This window comes from Panulirus ornatus, chromosome 2 (genome assembly GCF_036320965.1).
Source record: "Panulirus ornatus isolate Po-2019 chromosome 2, ASM3632096v1, whole genome shotgun sequence".
Taxonomy (NCBI): domain Eukaryota; kingdom Metazoa; phylum Arthropoda; class Malacostraca; order Decapoda; family Palinuridae; genus Panulirus; species Panulirus ornatus.
Genome location: NC_092225.1, coordinates 27,748,545 through 27,771,505, shown reverse-complemented (window position 1 = coordinate 27,771,505; position 22,961 = coordinate 27,748,545). Strand labels below are relative to the sequence as shown.

At 42.9% G+C, this 22,961-nt stretch overlaps 1 protein-coding gene across 6 annotated transcripts in view; it reads right to left on the bottom strand.

Annotated features, from left to right (window-relative positions):
* Window positions 1-303: 303 nt before the first annotated feature.
* LOC139754973 (trace amine-associated receptor 8c) overlaps window positions 304-22,961 on the bottom strand; it is a 50,089-nt gene continuing 27,431 nt past the window's right edge. For 4 of the 6 annotated variants that reach the window (XM_071672822.1, XM_071672833.1, XM_071672848.1 and 1 more), the window contains exons 3-9: window positions 22,304-22,567; window positions 12,470-12,649; window positions 11,433-11,549; window positions 11,060-11,188; window positions 9,786-9,911; window positions 4,786-5,049; window positions 304-3,525 (exon numbers count right to left, since the gene is read on the bottom strand). In XM_071672822.1, coding sequence (XP_071528923.1) covers window positions 3,373-3,525; window positions 4,786-5,049; window positions 9,786-9,911; window positions 11,060-11,188; window positions 11,433-11,549; window positions 12,470-12,649; window positions 22,304-22,567 — 1,233 coding nt within the window. In that variant the 3' untranslated portion in view covers window positions 304-3,372. The remainder of the gene's footprint in view (window positions 3,526-4,785; window positions 5,050-9,785; window positions 9,912-11,059; window positions 11,189-11,432; window positions 11,550-12,469; window positions 12,650-22,303; window positions 22,568-22,961) is intronic. The other 2 variants (XM_071672858.1, XM_071672867.1) reach the window with 2 other exon arrangements.

Genomic DNA, 22,961 nt, shown 5'->3' with positions numbered 1-22,961 from the left:
GTACTTCACTCAGAGGTTCATTACTGTTACTACATATACAGATCATTTTGCAGCTGGTAATAAGCATCTTGCTGTACAGATATAAAATCTTAGGTCAACAGGATTTTGCTATGAACAGTATTACCACGAGCATGTGCACACTTGGAAATACAAACATCAGGAAATTGTCATGCAGAAAATTAGATATGATATCTACTTTGAATTAATACATATCATATACTTTCTTCATCCTAAATGAAAAGAGATTTATGATCTTCCTACAACCACTCCAATCACTGCTCAAGGTATAATATACACACCTTCAGATATTTATTTATTGTTCTTCACACTACTTTCAGATAATAGGTCTATAAAAACATTAATAAAACATTTCCTACAGTTTCAGTATTAACAAAGCTACTTTAGCTCACACATAAATTTTCATAACTTTCCCATTCTTCTGTAATCTAAATAAAAACTAAATATTTCCATAGACATTAATGCTAATATCAGTAAGTTAACCCAATCTATTTTATCAGGAATCAACAACAGATGAAAAATGACCTCAAGTGCATGCATACACTCCACCTGTCATATATAATTCACCAAAACGAGAGTCCACCTATCCATAGCCAAGAACCACAGACTATTCCATGGCCTACCCTGTTAGCATCATAAGACCAGGGTTCAGCCTAATAATAGCTCATCGCTCTCCATACAAAACACTGATACAATCAATTCTATTTCATGAATGCCTCTTACCTTCTAGAACATTCAGGCCCAGTTAAAACAATGCCTCTTTCACTCCATCCTTTACTTTCCTCCTTAGTCTTCCCCTTTATCTTTCTCCCTCCTCTTAGCTAGTCCTTCCTCACTCAATCTCTCCTTAGGGTTAGGACCTAACCATTTCAGCACATCATAGTCAGTTCTCATCCTCATTCTGTGCTTATTGCCATACTACTCTCTAACAATTTTATTTCTTGCAAGATCTACTAGCCTTACAAGACATACCATCCTCAGTTATTTCATTTCTAACATGTTTACTCTCTTCCATTCTTTTGTATTAAGGGTCTAGAGCTCACTCTCACATAATACTGATGGGATCACTGTACCCTCAAACATGCCCATCTTTTTCCTAACACTCACCTCTCCTTCCACACTTTCCTCAATGTATCCAAAACCTTTAACCCACTAACACACCATATGACTCACTTCAGACCCCATGGCTCCATCTCATGTTGAGCCCACTCTCAGGTATCTGAAGCACTCCACTTCCTCCAGGTCTTCACCAGTCAGTTTAACTTTTAAAACAATTTACCATCCATACTCCATCGTCCTCATCACACCATTGGCCTATCCCGTGCTCTTGGACTCTGGCATTTTCTTCCCTCACCATCCTGTCCATAAACAGATTAAACAACCACAATGACATCACACATCCTTGATGCAGACCCACCTTCACTGAAAATCACTTACTCTTCTTCCCATATGTTTGATTAATAAATCAAGTTCTCAGTATTACTTTCAAATCAGTGATGAAACTGTGAAAATTACTACAGCCATAAATATTTTTGGTGGGTATTAGACACACCCAGCAGCATGCTGCTAATATGAGCATACTATACAGCAGCTCCATTATTTACTACCTTGCATTCTTGTCTTTATGAATAAACTTTTTGACATACCTCAATTATATGTCTTACCAGCATTTCAACGCTGTATATAGTAATCATTGTATATATTTGAGAGATAAAAATAAACATATCATAAGGACAGTTTTTAACTGCAGCGTGAACTTGATGGATTGTCATACAGTAATCCCTAATACTGACAGTTCAGCACTGAACTATGCACATAAAAAATTTTCATCTTAAAAAACCTACATGAGTTTTGAACTAAATACACAAGCAAATCTTGTAATCATGTATTTTGCAAATTTTTCTTGTGGTAAGATAAAAGTTGCTGTGTATCTTGTTCAAACTCCAGTTCATAGTACAGTGAACATGGATATTATATTGATAATGTACATTATATTGCAATGTTTGTGCAAATTAGTGTACAAAATTTTATGTACATAAATTCTATGATGTATATGCACATCACAGAACAAGCATATTATAATGTACATGCATTTATATATGAAAAGCCTAAAATTAGCCAAAAAATTATTCACATTAAATGACATGGCAAAAACTTTAAAACAAACAAATCTATTGCATGAATTTGAGTCCGAATTTATATCTCAAACAAATAACACAGTTCACAGATGAGACATGCTATACCATGAAAACATTTGAAAGACACTTGAGAGATCATTAGGAAAACTTAGTAAATGCATCAATGTGAACATAGCATATGTCAGAAAATGTATATGGAACATCACTAGTCCTACATAATGAGGGAGTGAATTCACAGTAGTTAATTGGTTGACATAGAACTAGAATCTCCCAATAAACTTAGTGGTACATTCTGAAATTATGAATGAGATAAATTAAGTCCTGCCCAGAATGTCCAATTGGTAGAAGGGAGATACTAAATAGGTCAAAGAGTAGATATACTGTACTATTTTCAGTGGCAGTATGCTGCACTGTGTTCAAATAATAGCACTAGCTAGCTATAACTGGTCTAGTCAAAATATTGTCCTAAATGGTTAAATAATTCTTAGAGATATCACTGACTCAAAAACTGCTATATTTGCTCTAAAGTAAATCTATCATCATAAATGAATTAATAAATATTAACAAGTAAAATAGTGCCAAAAGTTCTTTAATGATTGTTCTGAAAAGTTCACTGTTTTGGATGGAATATTAACTGTTTCAGTCTATCTGTAGTACAAAATGGTGCACAAGCATTGTACATGATTTTCTTTAAGCTGTATCAAATGTATAAAACATGGTACAACATAAACAGATAAAGCAGTAATTCTCTATTCATGTTTCAGTTTATACTTCTTTTTCAGTCTGTTTATCACTTTAACAAAAGGTATTAATTCATAATATAAAATGAATTTGGTATACTGATAAATTTACTTTTATTTATTTCTATCTAGCTTATAAGCTTTGAATGGTCCTCTCAGAAAAAATCATTCATTTATAATACAAAAAGCTGCAACATAATCATTCATTAAAGCATCACATCTTATCTTTGGGTCCATATTTTTCAAAATGCTCACAACTTTTGTGGTGATGAAAATAAATATAAATAGCCTGTGTGTAAGCATCAAATTTCTTCATTTGTATTTTCTTAAAATGTCACTTTATTATGTCTATAAAAACAAATATCATTGTATGTACTCATGAAACAATATTATTCAAGTGTCTTTCACTTATGATGAAATGAATCTTTCCTTATAATTATTAGAAGTGGTATAAGTGGTGATGGTGTTCAAAATGTTCAGGGATGCCAGACTTGGGTCTGAATGGCACGTCCATCTGGTACCATAGTGGAAGTACTGACCATACGCAAGTCTGGGGGCACAGTGGACCCATTACGGTAGATTCTTTGTAGATTATGTAGTGATGAGGAAGATACTGTGCGTTCCAATATCTGGGGATTGCAGGCATAATTAGAGGTGGCTAATGGCCATATAATAAAAATACATTAGATAACATTTGAAGATACATTGTAAAGGACGTATGACCACCAAACTTGTGAGTAAAAAATATTTACCAATGTTCATCTACAATTCTGTGAAAGTGTCTTTGTGGTTGAATGTGAGCACAAGTGGTTGTGTTTCTGCACAGCAGGAAATTTGGTTTATGGGTAGGCAAGCCTAAGTGTTATGAAGTACAGCATTAAAGTCAGTCCAATCCCTGATTCATAATCAAGCAATTTACACATCTAACCTTCCATGATTCAAATTTTTTTGATGCTTTTCTGATATTTACATTATCAAAAAATTCTTGGTTTCATAATCCATTCAGTAAGGAATACTGAAAAGTTGATGAGAAGCCCTATCAACAAGCTTTATCTGGCCAAAAAACCTACATGAGTAATTGAAAGGCTCTAGCTTATAAAAAGAAAAACTAGCCAACAAGAAATAATAACATACATCAATTAAGTGAAAAGAAGTTCTGACATTGCACAAGTTTAGAGATGATACCTTGATGCCACTTTCTGTCAAAAATTTTTACTACATCAATGGTTATAACACCACATTCTCCAAAGTCTCTCAAAGATGAAGACCAGGCAATAGCAATAGATGAAAAGATATTACCACTGGATCTTGCCTTGCAAAAGCCATTCTGATGACAAGAGAGAAAATTGTGAGATCCAAGATGTTTAAGAAAATAGGAATTGTGGAGGGATTCAAAGACTTTGGGAACAGTTGAAATCAAAGCACAGCATGACAGGCAGAAGGGTTAGAATGGTCACCATTCTTTGAGATGGGTTGTACCAATGCATGATTTTAAGAAGGAAATAATATGGTTTTCAAACAAAAGCAGAACAGACAAAAGTTCAGAAGCAAACTTCTTTAAAACATGAGGTTGGATGTCATCTGGCCAATACACCTTGCTTGTGTCCAAAAAGAGAAGTTTTCAATGATAATATATCATAAGAATGAGTTATGCTGATTTTATAATTTGACAATACAAAATTACAATTGACAGTCTTAATTCTATAATTTGACAATACAAAATTACAATTGACAGTCTTATAGTTTCTGGAGAAACACCAGTAATGTATTCATACAAATCCCACTGTGGTATCTGCCCCTCTTCCACAGAATGTTTACTCAGTGATCAGCTACAAATACTGACAGATCACACCAAAAGGTTGTACATGACCCTGGCAAAGATGTCTTACCTCTCCCCAGTATTTCTCCCCAACAGCCTCCAAGTCACATACAGCATTGTTCATAGGTGCGGCAGGTAACCTGCCATTGGCTAGGTGTCGCGGTGTGGTGCTGCAGCTTAGTGGGGCTGACCTAGGGGCTGCAGCAGGGCAAGTGCCAGCATGCCTCACACTCTCCTGCCGAGTGACACCTGAACAATGGCCACCACCAAACTGGGGCACCTCGGCCAGGCTGATGTCATCTGTGTCATCATAGTACACATTTCCACAACACAACTGAGGAGAGGAAAAAGGCAATGCATTAATGTTGTCTTACACAAACTCTTACTCAAGACAAGCCCCAATCTAGCTGTTACTCATGGTGATCATTACTCAGACTAGCCCAAACAGTTAACTCTGGTGGGCAATTTATGAAGGACACGCAAAAAGGCAACATTACACAGCAGCAGCTTTCAGCAGTTGGCATACAGCTTCACACAATGTGAGGCAACAGCATATTTGGAAACCGACTCTGAAAAAAACATCAGCCACTTGTGTAGAGGTGCAAATGTACATAAATTTTAAACAAGAAATATTTCTTATAATCTTTACAAATTATAATAATTAACTATCTAATGTAAAGAGTTTTACACTAACTGGGCACAATCTCTTCAACATTCTCTATTATCAATTATGTATGCTGTCTGCATTAACCAAGTCCTTAGTCATTGTTCCATTCATCCACCATTCTTATACTATAAGAGTATATACATTAACAAGTTCCTTACTTAATTCTATGCTGTGTCCTCTAGCTGCTCTATCCTTACATGAATTGAAGAACTTTTTACTGTCCACATCATTAAAAACTTAATGGTTGTGATTAGCCCTCACTCCTCTCTTCCAAGGGGGTAAGGCATTCAGCCTTTCTTTGTAACTCTCTTAATTCTGCTACATACCACTTTTGTTGCCCTCCTTTGGGCCTTCTCTATGAGCTCTTTCTGCTTCTTTAGGTGAGGTGACCAAACCTGAGAACAATATTCCAGCTTTGGCCATATCTATGATATGAATAGTTTACTTCATATCTTCCCATCCATACCCTTGAAAGCTACCCAGGTACTTGCTAGCAGACAGTTTGCCTCCTTCACTATTCTCCTAGTAAGGGACTCTAGTGGCAGATTAGGGATGGTCAACTCCCAAGTTCTTCTCACAAACAGAATCCTGTAGCTTATTTCCTGCAAGATAATAATCATACTGAGGCCGTCTTTTGTTTTGTCCCATTGTCATTACATTTGCTGGGACTAAATTTCATCAACCATTTTTCATACCAACTTTCGAGTTCGTTTTGGCCTCCTCGTACGCTGATACAATCCTCCTCACTTCACTCATGACCTTTGTATCATCTGCAAACATATTCAGGTAAGAATTCACACCTTCAAGCAATTAACATGGATCAAGAGGAGTAATGGTCCTATAACTGAACCCTATGGTACTCAACTGGTCACCTGAACCCATTTGGAAAAGGCTCCTTTGATATACATCCTTTGCTCCCTGTATAAAAGGATAAAACTTCAATCCATAATAGAAAATATCTGGATGATGCAGCAGGTTACAGTCACACTGTGCCACCCATCAATACCTGAATGATCCAGCAGACTTTAAGTGTACTGCTTCACTCATCAACTCCTGAATGATGCAGCAGATTACAGCTTTACTGTTTCACCGATCAATATCTGGATGATGCAGCAGGCTGCAGAGGTGCTATTCCACCAATCAATACCTGGATGATGCAACAGGATGCAACTGTCCCGTTCCACCTAAAAATACCCAGATGTGCAGCAGTCTCCACCTATACTACTCAACCTGTCAATACCCTGATGACAGATGATACAGCAGGTTACAACTGCACTGTTCCACCCATCACTTCCCGGATGAAGCACCAGGCTGCAACTGTACTGTTCCACTTATTAATAATTGGATGCTGAAGGTTTCAGCTGTACTGTTCCACCTATTAATAACGAAATGATGTTCCAGTCTGCCGTTGTACTGCTCAGCCCATCAATACCCGGATGATGCAGCTGGTTGTAGCTGTGCTGTTCCACCCATCAATACCCGAATGATGCTCAGATGCAGCAGTCTGCAGCTGTACTGCTCAATCCATCAATACCCGGATGATGCAGCAGGTTACAGCTGCACAGTTCCACCCATCATTACCTAGATGATGATGAAGTCTGCAGTTGTATTGCTAATCCCATCAATCCCTTAATGAGGCAGCAGGCTGCAGCTGTACTGTTCCACCCATTAAGAACATCATAAACCCTATGATTCAACTTTACTTAAAGCAACTGGTCTCCACCACACATAGCTACTAACAGCATCACAGTCACACTACACTATCTTGTTAATAAATCTATTGACGGAGGTGAACACCCAAGTCAGGCAAATGTATGTTACGTTAAATGAAACATTCTATTCTGGGAGTATCGATCAAACAAGCGTGAAATTTCGAAAACAAATGTATACATACATACATATATATATATATATATATATATATATATATATATATATATATATATATATATATTTTTTTTTTTTTTTTTTTTTTTTTTTTTTATACTTTGTCGCTGTCTCCCGCGTTTGCGAGGTAGCGCAAGGAAACAGACGAAAGAAATGGCCCAACCCCCCCCCATACACATGTACATACACACGTCCACACACGCAAATATACATACCTACACAGCTTTCCATGGTTTACCCCAGACGCTTCACATGCCTTGCTTCAAACCACTGACAGCACGTCAACCCCTGTATACCACATGACTCCAATTCACTCTATTTCTTGCCCTCCTTTCACCCTCCTGCATGTTCAGGCCCCGATCACACAAAATCTTTTTCACTCCATCTTTCCACCTCCAATTTGGTCTCCCTCTTCTCCTCGTTCCCTCCACCTCCGACACATATATCCTCTTGGTCAATCTCTCCTCACTCATTCTCTCCATGTGCCCAAACCATTTCAAAACACCCTCTTCTGCTCTCTCAACCACGCTCATTTTATTTCCACACATCTCTCTTACCCTTACGTTACTTACTCGATCAAACCACCTCACACCACACATTGTCCTCAAACATCTCATTTCCAGCACATCCATCCTCCTGCGCACATCTCTATCCATAGCCCACGCCTCGCAACCATACAACATTGTTGGAACCACTATTCCCTCAAACATACCCATTTTTGCTTTCCGAGATAATGTTCTCGACTTCCACACATTTTTCAAGGCTCCCAAAATTTTCGCCCCCTCCCCCACCCTATGATCCACTTCCGCTTCCATGGTTCCATCCGCTGACAGATCCACTCCCAGATATCTAAAACACTTCACTTCCTCCAGTTTTTCTCCATTCAAACTCACCTCCCAATTGACTTGACCCTCACCCCTACTGTACCTAATAACCTTGCTCTTATTCACATTTACTCTCAACTTTCTTCTTCCACACACTTTACCAAACTCAGTCACCAGCTTCTGCAGTTTCTCACATGAATCAGCCACCAGCGCTGTATCATCAGCGAACAACAACTGACTCACTTCCCAAGCTCTCTCATCCCCAACAGACTTCATACTTGCCCCTCTTTCCAGGACTCTTGCATTTACCTCCCTTACAACCCCATCCATAAACAAATTAAACAACCATGGAGACATCACACACCCCTGCCGCAAACCTACATTCACTGAGAACCAATCACTTTCCTCTCTTCCTACACGTACACATGCCTTACATCCTCGATAAAAACTTTTCACTGCTTCTAACAACTTGCCTCCCACACCATATATTCTTAATACCTTCCACAGAGCATCTCTATCAACTCTATCATATGCCTTCTCCAGATCCATAAATGCTACATACAAATCCATTTGCTTTTCTAAGTATTTCTCACATACATTCTTCAAAGCAAACACCTGATCCACACATCCTCTACCACTTCTGAAACCGCACTGCTCTTCCCCAATCTGATGCTCTGTACATGCCTTCACCCTCTCAATCAATACCCTCCCATATAATTTACCAGGAATACTCAACAAACTTATACCTCTGTAATTTGAGCACTCACTCTTATCCCCTTTGCCTTTGTACAATGGCACTATGCACGCATTCCGCCAATCCTCAGGCACCTCACCATGAGTCATACATAAATTAAATAACCTTACCAACCAGTCAACAATACAGTCACCCCCTTTCTTAATAAATTCCACTGCAATACCATCCAAACCTGCTGCCTTGCCGGCTTTCATCTTCCGCAAAGCTTTTACTACCTCTTCTCTGTTTACCAACTCATTTTCCCTAACCCTCTCACTTTGCACACCACCTCGACCAAAACACCCTATATCTGCCATATATATATATATATATATATATATATATATATATATATATATATATATATATATATATATATATATATATATATTCAAGTAAAAAAGAAATTCTCTCAGAGCTGCAGGCTCTTTTTGTTGAAGTACATGTGTGTTGAAGTACATGCAAATAGTCCCATGTTGTCATATAGCATTTCACAAACAAACCTGACCTCTCTGAAAATGACAAATACTGGAAACGTACTCACAGCTCGTCAGGGAAATCATCGGCAGATTCTTCCTTACGTCGATACGAAAAGCAGTTCCTCTCGGAGAAAAATGCTGATTATTCTCAGCTACATTACACTAACTGATCTTGTGATATAACCAGGCAGTCAAGGCAGTCGTCTATGTGAATGCAACTGCTGCATTGACTGCGCTCCTGACATTCTAGTTTAGCCCCAACAGAACTAGCTGGCTTCTTTCCATGCTCATCTTCATATATACTCCCTCGGTAACAAAATATGATGCACTAGAAATATCTTTTACAATACATGATTCACCAATACCCTTCTAACACGCTGAGTAACAAATACATCACGGTAGCACGTACCCTGTGGTTGGGCGTACCAACAATATCTTAGCCTACCCGTGCGACCATCCATCAGTTCGGGTACTACTCACTCTGTTGTGGAGAGCCTCCTCGGTGGCCCGCCGCAGTGACGCCGACAGCAGCCAGTAGATGATGATGACCACCACGCCTCCAGAGACACTCACTACCCATACCCCATAGTCCAGCCCACCAGGGATCTGTAACATGGAACATCTGTCATGCCAAACATATGCCCACCAATACGCCTGAGTATAGTTGCTATGGTCCTGCTGGACGCATCGTCACTCACCCTCAGGAACAACTCGTAGTCCTTCCTTGACTGCCCCAAGAAGCAGATGACCGGCCATACTCAAGCAGCCGCACTCTTCCAGACTGCTTATGGTAGGCCGAGCAAGTCTGTCACATAGATTTATATTCACTTCTGGAGACACAACACTCCCTGCTTCTGGACAAAAAGACTGATCACTACTGGAAACTAACTTGTCAATACTGGGCACAAAACTAATTCGTAATGGACCAACTCCACTAATGACAAGCCTACTGGCAATGAACACCAGTGACTGGTCGACATAACATCAGTCACTGCCAGAGAGAACACGAGTCACAACTGGACACGACAGAGATTATTGCAGGACAGAATTAAGCAGTGCTACACAAAATCAACAACACATCTATCATTCAACCACAACACTATCATTCAACCACATCACCAACCAAGCATAGGAATCCGCTGCCTTACACACATCTATACAAACTCCTCGTGAGTGATAGTAGACTTCAGAGCTGTAATTATGTGTTAATGGAGTAAAGGAAAAAAATGAAGGTATGTTTGACAAGCCAAGAACTCAGTTCAAATTCAGGATCTTTATTTTCTTTCTCCCTTCAAAATAATATCAGTTTCTCGATAATTGAAACTAGTCTTCTGTAGGAAAAGTCAATAAGTCCAATATCAAGCTGAGACAGAGGGAGTAAATAATTAGCTATGACAAGAAGGCTCAAGATAGCAGCAACGTTGCATAATGATTTGATGAGCAAGATGGTGTCCCAGGACAACTGAGTGAGACAGCTTTCCTGTCTTACCCAATCATCGCTTTAGACTATAATCCAGAGAGAGAGAGAGAGAGAGAGAGAGAGAGAGAGTTTTACCGGTCCCTGAAATAACCTTGAAAACAGCCGATCAAGTGCAATCACTCATATACACACCATTTCGGTAAAACAGGCTAAACAAAACCACATATACAAAGCTCATTCATTCTCCCTAGCTCAAGGGAGCAGTATTGTTACGGGTAGCCATAAGAGTAGGGCGGGACGGGTGGGTTGGGTGACGAGAGACTGAGTGACTGACCCTGGAGTTGGTGCAGGCGGCGATGATCTGCCTCAGCGTCCAAGGTGTGATGGTGATGATGAAGGAGAGCGACACCACCGCCATCACGCGGCAGCTCCTCATGCTCTCCTGACGGGCCGACGTCACTGCCTGCATACGACCAACGCTTTAATCACCTTATATATCTATATATCTATCTATCTATCTATATCTATCTATCTATCTATCTATCTATATATATATATATATATATATATATATATATATATATATATATATATATATATACCATCTTAACACGACAATGTGTTTTGTGACAAACGTGTCTACCTATGGGATCCCAGATGTTCTCCACCTGTGCAACATACACCTGCTCTCCACCCGTGACACCCACCTTCTCCATGAGAGCTCCGCCCAATATCTCTGGGGTGGTGACGGTGGCACAGACCAGACGCTGAAGGGACGTGGTCCGCGCCATGTGGAAGACGGTACCATAGCAGTACATGGTCACCTGCAGGTACACATGATCACGTGAGTTAACTCAGGGATACCAACAACCCCGGACATGTACATGACATTACTGGTAGTACGGACGTATGTACATATGAAGTACATGTGAAATACACGGTAGGGAAGTACATGGGGAAGTACTGCACTAAAGGGTGCCGATGAAAATAGTAGTAAGTAAATGGGAAGGAATAATAACAGGAGACCATCAGCCTGGTGGTCCATAAGGGGGTTATCCATTAAAAGAATATAAATGTAGAGGTAGAAACAGGAGAGCAAAGCAGATGGCACGTCCCCCACCCACCTCTCCCTCCGGCTCAACTGCCGGCGGGGAAAAAAATGTGAACAATACATGGTATAGTACTCGGAAGGGAAGTATATAATGGATGCGAACAATACATAGCATTGCACTTGCTCAAGGAAGTCTATAAAGAAATACATAAGAGGGAAGTACAGGTTAAGTACTCGGTTGGGAAGTACTCGGGGACTAAGAGCACAGAAGCAAATGATAGGAAAGTATTTAGAAAGGAATTAACAATGAAGGAAAGATATCTATGGGTAAGTAGCCGTAGGGAGGTGTATAGTGGCTACATAACACTGGGGAAGTACATGGTAGGAACGTACCAGTAGCAAATTCTATGGTTGAGTAACATAAGGGAAGTGTACAGCTGGAACAAAACAGTGGAGACGTACACCATTGGGAAGTACTAATCAAGCACATGGTTAAGTAATAACAAGGAAAAGACAGTGTGGTACTAGTAATGCAGTACACTGAAGTAATACAAGTTAAGTACACTGTAGCACAGTACATGGTAGAGACGTACAGAGTATATACCAAGGGGATGGAAAATTAAACGCACACAGACTCACTATGGCGCGGGAACATACAAATACACACACACACACACACACACACACACATACCATGGTGGTTGGGAAGTAGACGGCACATGCGACCATGATCATCTTAGCGTTCAGGGTGTGGTAAGGCTCGCAGGAGTGGCTGGAGATGTGGTTGAAGTAGAAGTGTGGCGTGGGTAGGTAGACGGCAGCGTGGAGTCCCATACACGCCAGCCAAGACACCAGCACAACCACCACACACACCTGCAGTACATGTTATATATATATATATATATATATATATATATATATATATATATATATATATATATATACTCAAAACACAACCAAGAGAGTGACTATTTTAGATATTATTACAGTACGTAATTAAATCGAGAATGAACAAAAAATTATCAGTACACTTGCAGTGCTTTCCATTTTGAAACATAGGACGAATAGTTTTGATATATTCTCATGGGTATCGTCATGTACTGGTATGTGTGCTATCCTTATCTGGCAAGGACATTACACAAGATAGGAAAGCTACTGGATACAGTTAGAGGAAGGTGAAGAAACTTTCTTCATGGAATTACCAGATACATCAACATATCTATCATCTATATGTAAAATATTCTTGTTTGTCAGCAAACGTGTAACAAGAAAAGGGGCAATTAAAAAGGCATGTAGAAAAAATTTCAGGAATATTTGGAAAAGTTTTTAGAAATTTTGGGGAAAGTCTTTAAAACTCTTATTTCACAACAAACAGATGGCGTTTATAATCGTGTTTATTCTGACAATTTGTTCGCGTTTCATGTGAAGACTCTATCATTATTTCTGTGGTCCATTCTCTATAACGCTCGTTCACGAATGGAATGGCCGGAATAGCTAGCTATACCTGACTTCAAAGCTTCATTCCACTCTACTTCCTTGGCCCAGGTTGATCAGCCTACTTCCTTGGCCCAGGTTGCTCAGCCTACTTCCTTGGCCCAGGTTGCTCAGCCTACTTCCTTGGCCCAGGTTGCTCAGCCTACTTCCTTGGCCCAGGTTGCTCAGCCTACTTCCTTGGCCCAGGTTGCTCAGCCTACTTCCTTGGCCCAGGTTGCTCAGCGTACTTCCTTGGCCCAGGTTGCTCAGCCTACTTCCTTGGCCCAGGTTGCTCAGCGTACTTCCCTGGCCCAGATTACTCAGCCTACTTCCTTGGCCCAGGTTGCTCAGCCTACTTCCTTGGCCCAGGTTGCTCAGCCTACTTCCTTGGCCCAGGTTGCTCAGCCTACTTCCTTGGCCCAGGTTGCTCAGCCTACTTCCTTGGCCCAGGTTGCTCAGCCTACTTCCTTGGCCCAGGTTACTCAGCCTACTTCCTTGGCCCAGGTTGCTCAGCGTACTTCCCTGGCCCAGATTACTCAGCCTACTTCCTTGGCCCAGGTTGCTCAGCCTACTTCCTTGGCCCAGGTTACTCAGCCTACTTCCTTGGCCCAGGTTGCTCAGCCTACTTCCTTGGCCCAGGTTGCTCAGCCTACTTCCTTGGCCCAGGTTACTCAGCCTACTTCCTTGGCCCAGGTTGCTAAGCCACGCGTGGGTTGCTGCATGTCACCAAACATGTGACATGCAGCTTCCACTACTTGTTATTCTTAACTCTACATCTTCCTGCGGTGAGCGCTACGCGTTAGTCCAGAATAAGGGCAAGATCTCGTCGTAAATGGGTAGGTACTCCACCCCTCTCCTCCTGCCTCTCTCTCTCTCCTCCCGTCCTCTACGCACGTAACTATACTCTCACTCTCTCCCTTACCTTCAACACCAGCCCCACCTCTCTCTCTCTCTCTCTCTCTCTCTCTCTCTCTCTCTCTCTCTCTCTCTCTCTCTCTCTCTCTCTCTCCTACCAAACCATTACGTTCAATAAGCCTCTCTCCCTCCCTCGCCCACAATAACAATCCAACAGTAATTACTCACCATCAACAGTATACAAAGATACATTGTCGGCTGGGCCCCTCCGGCACGACGGCCCAGCCAGGGCCAGGCTGGGCCCTGCGGCACGACGGCCACCCTGGGCCAGGCTGGGCCCTCCGGCACGACGGCCCAGCCAGGGCCAGGCTGGGCCCTCCGGCACGACGGCCACCCAGGGCCAGGCTGGGCCCTCCGGCACGACGGCCCGGCCGACCAGAGCCAGGCTGGGCAACTGACACAACTGTCCGGCACTCTGAGCCAGGCCAACTTTCCCTCTTTCCCAGATCGCCTTTGTAAGCTGATGGCATCCCCGTCACTTCTCACCACGCACGACCTCGGCATCATCAGCAAACACATCCAGGCACAACAGTTCGGCATCATCAGCAAACACATCCAGGCACAACAGTTCGGCATCATCAGCAAACACATCCAGGCACAACAGTTCTTCTGGCAAGTAATTCACATCAATCGAGAAGAGCAATGGTCCCAGGGCAGAGTCCTGCTGCACACCAATGACGACTTGAACCAATTTCGAGAACTCGTCCGACATGAGTCATTCATCCCCTTCCAATTAGGTGTTTTTTTTCTACTCACCCAAGGGGGTCTTTCCCCCATATTCTTGGCTGAAGGTACCCAGCTTCTTTACCAACCCGTGTGGCACAGTGTCACTTTCTTTGACAGTCTAGATATATAGACATCCTCTCATTGTCTAACTGGAGCTCAGTCTCGGATCAAAAAAGCCGAAGAGGGTTGTTATGGAAGGGATTTTTGAACGCGTATTGTCTGTTGGATAGGTGGTTTCCCTTTTACAAGTAACTATATACTGAGTTTTTCTCTCTGATTATCCCTTGCAGTATATAGCAAACCATACTCATCAGAAGGCCGGTCTGCCATCCAGCGTTACTTCCCCATCTCCATTCTTAAAGATGGGGACATCTGTCTCTTTTACGCTCTCGGTGCCTTGTATTCCTTCAACGACATGGTTTAAACATTTCACGAGGCCTCCCTTCAGTCTGTTTGTATCTTCTCTAGAAATTTCAGAGCTCCAACACTCGTGTTGGGGGTACAAGACAGTGTACAATCACTCGTGTGTGGTGGTACAAGACATTCGTGAGGTGGTACAAAGCAGTATATAAAACATTCGTGTGGTAAAAGTTGATGTTGTGAAGCATGACAGTGGTGTGGTATACAAGACAATGGTGTGGTATACAAGACAGTGGCGTGGTACAAGACAGTGGTGTGATGCAAGACAGTGGTGTGGTATACAAGACAGTGGTGTGGTGCAAGACAGTGGTGTGGTGCAAGACAGCTTCCTGGTATAAGACAGTGGTGTGATGCAAGACAGTGGTGTGGTGCAAGACAGCTTCCTGGTATAAGACAGTGGTGTGATGCAAGACAGTAGTGTGGTACAAGACAGTGGTGTGGTACAAGACAGTGGCGTGGTACAAGACAGCTTCCTGGTATAAGACAGGCAAGTAAACCAGTATTGACGGATATATTTATCCAAAAAAAAAGATTTGTAATTAAATATCGACCTCATCAGCCGTGCCTCTCACTACCTCCCACCCACCCACTCCCTTCACACACACTCTCTCTCTTTCTCTTTGTCCGTTTTCTCATTTTCACTCGATCTTGATCTACTCTCGCCTCTCTCTTCTCTCTCTCTCTCTCTCTCTCTCTCTCTCTCTCTCTCTCTCTCTCTCTCTCTCATCCTCAATTTCTTCCTTGTTCTTTCTCTTCTTTCCTCTTTACTGGCTCACTGACCCGACAACCTTTCGTCCCTCCCCACCACATCTTTCTCCCCCTCCTTCTTCTATCTTTCCCTTACCTACCCCCCCAACCCTCGATCCCACCCCTCGGAATGAAACGAAGTCGAAGGAGAAGGGAAGGAATGGTGCGGGAATGCCATGATGGATGGGAGGTGGGCTGGGGAATGGAGGTTAAGCCTGGGATCAGTGAGATGAGGAGGAGTGAGAGAAGAGGAGGTGCTTCTGATGAAGAAGAAGGAGGTGTGGGAAGGGGTGAGATGTTATGAATGCAGTGGATTTAGAAAGAAAGGCAAGTTACGAGAGATAAATGGATAGATAGCTAGCTAGATAGATAGATAGAAGATAGATAGATAGATAGATAGATAGATAGAGAGAGAGAGAGAGAGAGAGAGAGAGAGAGAGAGAGAGAGAGAGAGAGAGAGAGGTGGCAGTTTGCGCTCATAACCCTGCAAGTGAAGTTGGACTGGAGATGAAAGGGTGTCTCCCTATTAGGGAGGTAATGAGTGAGTGCTTCGGGAGTGATGAGGAAACTGTCTGAAGGTCCAAATGCGAAAGCGGGAGATGTGGGGCGACTGAAGGTATATATATATTTTGGGGACGTGAGGTCGCCCATGTGATCAAGAATGGGGCCAAACTTATCGAGCTGAGTGCCACGAGTGGAATTGGTCACTGGGAATACATGATTAAGGCAAAAAAAAAGAGTGCAAACGTAAGCAGATGTGCTGATTGACCAAAGTGCAGAAGGAGAGGTTGTTGGATGTGAACGTGCAAAGCGGGGGAGCAAGCGAATGAATATCTGATAATTTCTTTGCGGAGGCAAGTGCGAGTTTATAGGGAGGGTTCAGGATGAAAATAATGACGTATATGGGTAAAAAGTTGTGAAATAAGCGAGATGGAAAATCAGGCCTGTGTGATGGGTTACAGAGGAACAGTGACTGAATAATGCTAGTTGATTACACATGCGGATGAAGTGTGTGACATGCAATGTGGCAAATGGAAGTATGGCAAGCGATTTGGTGAAAAGAGAAGAGGTGGTGAAAGCCTTGCCACACTTCCTTTTAGGAAGTGTGGCAAGGCGGCTGGTGTGGATGGTATTGCATTTGAATTTCCTAAGAGAGGAGGGAGTGACTGTGTTGTTTAGTTAATCAGGGATTTCATTGTATGTATGGATCATACATAGTGAGGAGCCCGAGGACTGGCGGAGCGCCTTTACAGAAGCACTGTATAAAGGCAAGGAGAACAAAGGCGAATGTTCGAATTCCAGACGTATAAGTATATCAAGTGTACCTGGTACGTTGTATGGGAGGGTGGTGACTGAGACGGTGGGAGGTGGTGGCTTGTACAGAACGTCAGGCTGAGGAGGAACAATGTGTTTTCAGGAGTGGCAGAGGATGTGTGAACTAGGTGTCTGCTTTGAAGATTGTGCGAGAGAAATACTTCAAGAGAAACAGGAGGATCTGCATGTGGCATTTGTGGATCTCGAGAAAGCGTGCACTAAGACTGGTAGAGATGCCTTGTGTACAATGCAGAAGAAAAGTTACTAAAGGAAGTGAAGTTTTTAACCATACGAGACGTGTAAAGCACAGTCTTGCGTTATCCTGGATATAGAAAACTTATACCACAAAAAAATTAATAGTGAACAAGCTGTCACATTCATCCGAATATATATATATATATATATATATATATATATATATATATATATATATATATATATATATATATATATATATATATATATATATATATATATATATATATATATATAAGTTCCCAAGTGCACTTTCGTGTAATAATCACATCATCAGGGGAGACACAAGAGAGAAATATAAGTTAGTTGATATACATCGAAGAGACGAAGCTAGGACGCCATTTGGTAAACATGTGATATATATATATATATATATATATATATATATATATATATATATATATATATATATATATATATATATATATATATATATATATATAGCGAAGTCTCCCGTTTTCAGTTGAGACTGGTCTCTGAAACATTTCGAGCGAGGTGATTACCACCGCCACTTGGCTGCTGCAGTACTTGACGGCCGGCCAGCGAGTGGATCATCCCGTCTTACCTCGAGGTCAGCCGCAGCCGCCACAACCCAGGGTTGCTGACACCCTCCGCACCCCACCCTCATCCCACCCTCCTCCTCGGTCGATAACTGGAGCCTGACCTAACCAATAAAGAAATCGACCTCACGTTTACTATGGTAAGTTATGTATTATGGTGTGGTGGTGGAGGAGGAAGAGAAGAAGAAGAAGAAGAAGAAGAAGAAGAAGAAGAAGAAGAAGAAGAAGAAGAAGATATGGGACGAATCCATTTATTTTTTCTTTCATGGAATGGTGATAGTCTCAGCGAAAGAGGCAACTACCATGTTGCAGCTGTGCCAAACCCCATCCCTAGTTATCCTCCAACCACCAGGCTGCAGCTGCGCCAAACCCCAATCCCTCCTTAACCCCAGGCACCACCGCGACGTACAGAGAGGGATGGTAAGAGGAGAGGAAGGTTCTAATACCAGGAGAATTAATGAGATGGAAGGATTTTGATTCCGATCTGGGTTATGAGGGAGGATGAGCCACCGCTAATGTGCTAGCAGCCCTCCATACTAGAGAGAAGAAAGACAATAAATTCATCCTTGTATATATAAATATAAAAATATCAATGTTTACCAAATGGCGTCCTAGCTTCGTCTCTTCCATGTATATCAACTGACTGTTATATTTCTCTCTTGTGTCTCCCCTGATGATGTGATTATTACACGAAAGTGCACTTGGGAACTTTACGTGTTTCATTTCCCCTGTGGACTCATGGGAATATCTTGATCACGCGCAAAATTTGTGATCTTTTCCAATATATATATATATATATATATATATATATATATATATATATATATATATATATATATATATATATTTTTTTTTATACTTTGTCGCTGTCTCCCGCGTTTGCGAGGTAGCGCAAGGAAACAGACGAAAGAAATGGCCCAACCCCCCCCCCCCCCATACACATGTATATACACACGTCCACACACGCAAATATACATACCTACACAGCTTTCCATGGTTTACCCCAGACGCTTCACATGCCTTGCTTTAATCCACTGACAGCACGTCAACCCCGGTATACCACATCGCTCCAATTCACTCTATTCCTTGCCCTCCTTTCACCCTCCTGCATGTTCAGGCCCCGATCACACAAAATCTTTTTCACTCCATCTTTCCACCTCCAATTTGGTCTCCCTCTTCTCCTTGCTCCCTCCACCTCCGACACATATATCCTCTTGGTCAATCTTTCCTCACTCATCCTCTCCATGTGCCCAAACCACTTCAAAACACCCTCTTCTGCTCTCTCAACCACACTCTTTTTATTTCCACACATCTCTGATACCCTTACGTTACTCACTCGATCAAACCACCTCACACCACACATTGTCCTCAAACATCTCATTTCCAGCACATCCATCCTCCTGCGCACAACTCTATCCATAGCCCACGCCTCGCAACCATACAACATTGTTGGAACCACTATTCCTTCAAACATACCCATTTTTGCTTTCCGAGATAATGTTCTCGACTTCCACACATTCTTCAAGGCCCCCAGAATTTTCGCCCCCTCCCCCACCCTATGATCCACTTCCGCTTCCATGGTTCCATCCGCTGCCAGATCCACTCCCAGATATCTAAAACACTTCACTTCCTCCAGTTTTTCTCCATTCAAACTCACCTCCCAATTGACTTTACCCTCAACCCTACTGTACCTAATAACCTTGCTCTTATTCACATTTACTCTTAACTTTCTTCTTCCACACACTTTACCAAACTCAGTCACCAGCTTCTGCAGTTTCTCACATGAATCAGCCACCAGCGCTGTATCATCAGCGAACAACAACTGACTCACTTCCCAAGCTCTCTCATCCCCAACAGACTTCATACTTGCCCCTCTTTATATATATATATAAAACATGTGATAACCAGTGACGTAATCACAACATCTATACAACAACAACCTCAGCTTTTGGGGAAGCATACTTGGTGACGTTGATGATGTGGGGTTTCCAGGACAGAGCAGAGGATACGGTTATGGGTTCCCACGATCACAGGGTGACACTGTGGTGTTGTGACAACCGAACAGAGGGAAAACGAGTGATAAATAAAGGTACAAGAGGGTGGGGGAAGAAGGAACTGAGCTGTAGCAGTGTTGAATTGAACCAAGTCTCCCATACTGAAACGTTGCACTGGAGAGGGAGAGAGCGAGTGTGAGGAGGTGAGGAGGAGAAATGGGGTAGGGTTGAGAGACAGATCATTCACAGAGAGAGAGAGAGAGAGAGAGAGAGAGAGAGAGAGAGAGAGAGAGAGAGAGAGAGAGAGAGAGAGAGAGAGGCAACAGAACACAGAGAGACATTGAAGGTTGATGGTGGTACGAAGAGGAGGGAGGGAGGACTGACTCTCTCCATCAGCCAAGCCTCCTCTCACAGTTCTACCCTCTCCCAGCCCCGCTCTCCCTGTTACCCGCTTCAACTGTCCTCAGAGCATACATACACACACACACACACTCTCTCCCAGCTGCCACAACCCTCCCTTTAGCATTCTCTCTTCCTTGACACACCACCTCTCTCTCTCTCTCTCTCTCTCTCTCTCTCTCTCTCTCTCTCTTTTCCTCCCTCTCTCCTGCTTCCATCCTTCCCACAGCCACTCCCCTCCCAGTGCACAACCTGTCATATATATATATATATATATATATATATAAACAGCACATACCAAGCATGCACTTCCTAATACTATGGTACAGTGGCTGCATTGTTTATCAATATGCATACGCATCAAACAACACATTTATTGCCTTAATCAAAGAAAATTGTTCGTTAAAATACATTTGTAATTAGACTTTCTTTTTTTTTGTATCTAAATCTGGCATCCGGTATATATCTAGCTGTATTTGTAAACCAGAAAATTAGTGGCAGTCATTTGAATTCCTTCGTGTGACAGCTGTACACACCTGGCGACACACTCGCTCTGTCTTGCTCAGCCAGGCTCTGCACTGTCGTAAGGGAGATCATCCCACCTTATGGTCGCGTGTTCCGTCTTTATTACAGGTTAAAAAAGAGAGAATCTGTTCTTCCATCCGCTGTGACGCAGACCACCAGTTGTTACGTTACCTCAGGGGTTACTTACACAGGGACGAACACACACCACGTCCACTTACAAGGGAACCTCGACAAACGCCACTGTTGGTGTAGCGGTTAGCTGAATTCACAGGCCGCCCAAGGTTGAGTGAATCGGTTCGAATCCTTAGTTGCGGCAGTCGGTCCACAGTCAACTCAGCTGTTCATCCATCCGTATGGGGTTGGTTTGATACAATGGGTAACCAGGAAGACAGTTTAGGAAACCGCCGACCGTCTGCTCGCAATTATCAGTATAGCTTTTTCGAGTTAAATGAATGACGAAATAACGAAGTGAATCGCGTCCTACATGAGGCCAAAGCTTCTCAGGTTTGGTCAGCGCACCTGCAGACTGACACAACAAGAGTTAATAGAGAAGGTCCAGAGGAGAGAGAGAGAGAGAGAGAGAGAGAGAGAGAGAGAGAGAGAGAGAGAGAGAGAGAGAGAGAGAGCATGAAAGATGGTACCGGGGATTATAAGAGCCGAGTTACAGGGCTTAATGGGTTTGGATCTGCTGGAAGAGAGAAGAGCGAGGTGCAGTCTACCGTGCATTTCACTCGCAGTGTGACGCTGACTCTCACGTAATCTCAGAAAATGAGGATCTACGTACAGTCCGGCCTAGGAGTGTGTGTGTGGGGGGGGGGGGTGAGGGGGTTACTGACTCTCCTGGAGAGGTACTGACTATCCTTGGGAGGTACTGACGGGCCTGGGGAGGTACTAACGGGCCTGGGGAAGTACTGAAGGGCCTGGTGAGGTACTGACGGGCCTGGGGAGGTACTATCGGGCCTGGGGAAGTACTGAAGGACCTGGTGAGGTACTGACGGGCCTGGGGAGGTACTAACGGGCCTGGGGAGGTACTGACTGTCCTGGTGAGGTACTGACTGTCCTGGAGAGGTACTGACTATCCTTAGGAGGTACTGACGGGCCTGGGGAGAGGCTTCTAATCATTCTCGGGAGGTACTGACTGTCCTAGTGAGGTACTGACTATCATGGTGAGGTACTGACGGGCATGGGAAGGGACTCACCAGCATCTGAGCGGTACTGACCGGCCTGGAGACGTGGCTGTTGTACTGGGTGGGATGCAGGAGGCACCAGTAGCGGTCGAGGGCGAGGAGGGAGAGGGTGATGGCCGCCTGGTGGTGGAGGAGGGGCACGAGCACCGCCTGGCCGGCACACAGCACCCTGGGGTAGGGCCAGCAGTGGTACAGGCTGGGATACACGCTCACCGGCACCACCACCAGCCCCTTCACGAGGTCACACACCCCCAGGGAGGTCAGGAAACACCGGGGCTGCCACGCCACACCACACATGGGGAGAGAGAGGGAGAGAGATGTGTTAGGATATATTTCAATATTATCTTGTTCACATAAACAACATGGAGAGAGAGAGAGAGAGAGAGAGAGAGAGAGAGAGAGAGAGAGAGAGAGAGAGAGAGAGAGAGAGAGAGAGAGAGAATGTTAGGATATACTTCAATAGTATCTTGTTCACATAATGTCATCTATGAGTACATAAGATCACCATGCACAAAGATATGACTAATACGGTACGTATATCTTACACCATCAACCCGTATGATAGCAATACAATAACATAATACAATAACAAATACAATATTATTAACTGTATGTGATCTATGTCATCCACACATCCACTGTATGTGATCTGCGTCATCCGCACATCCAC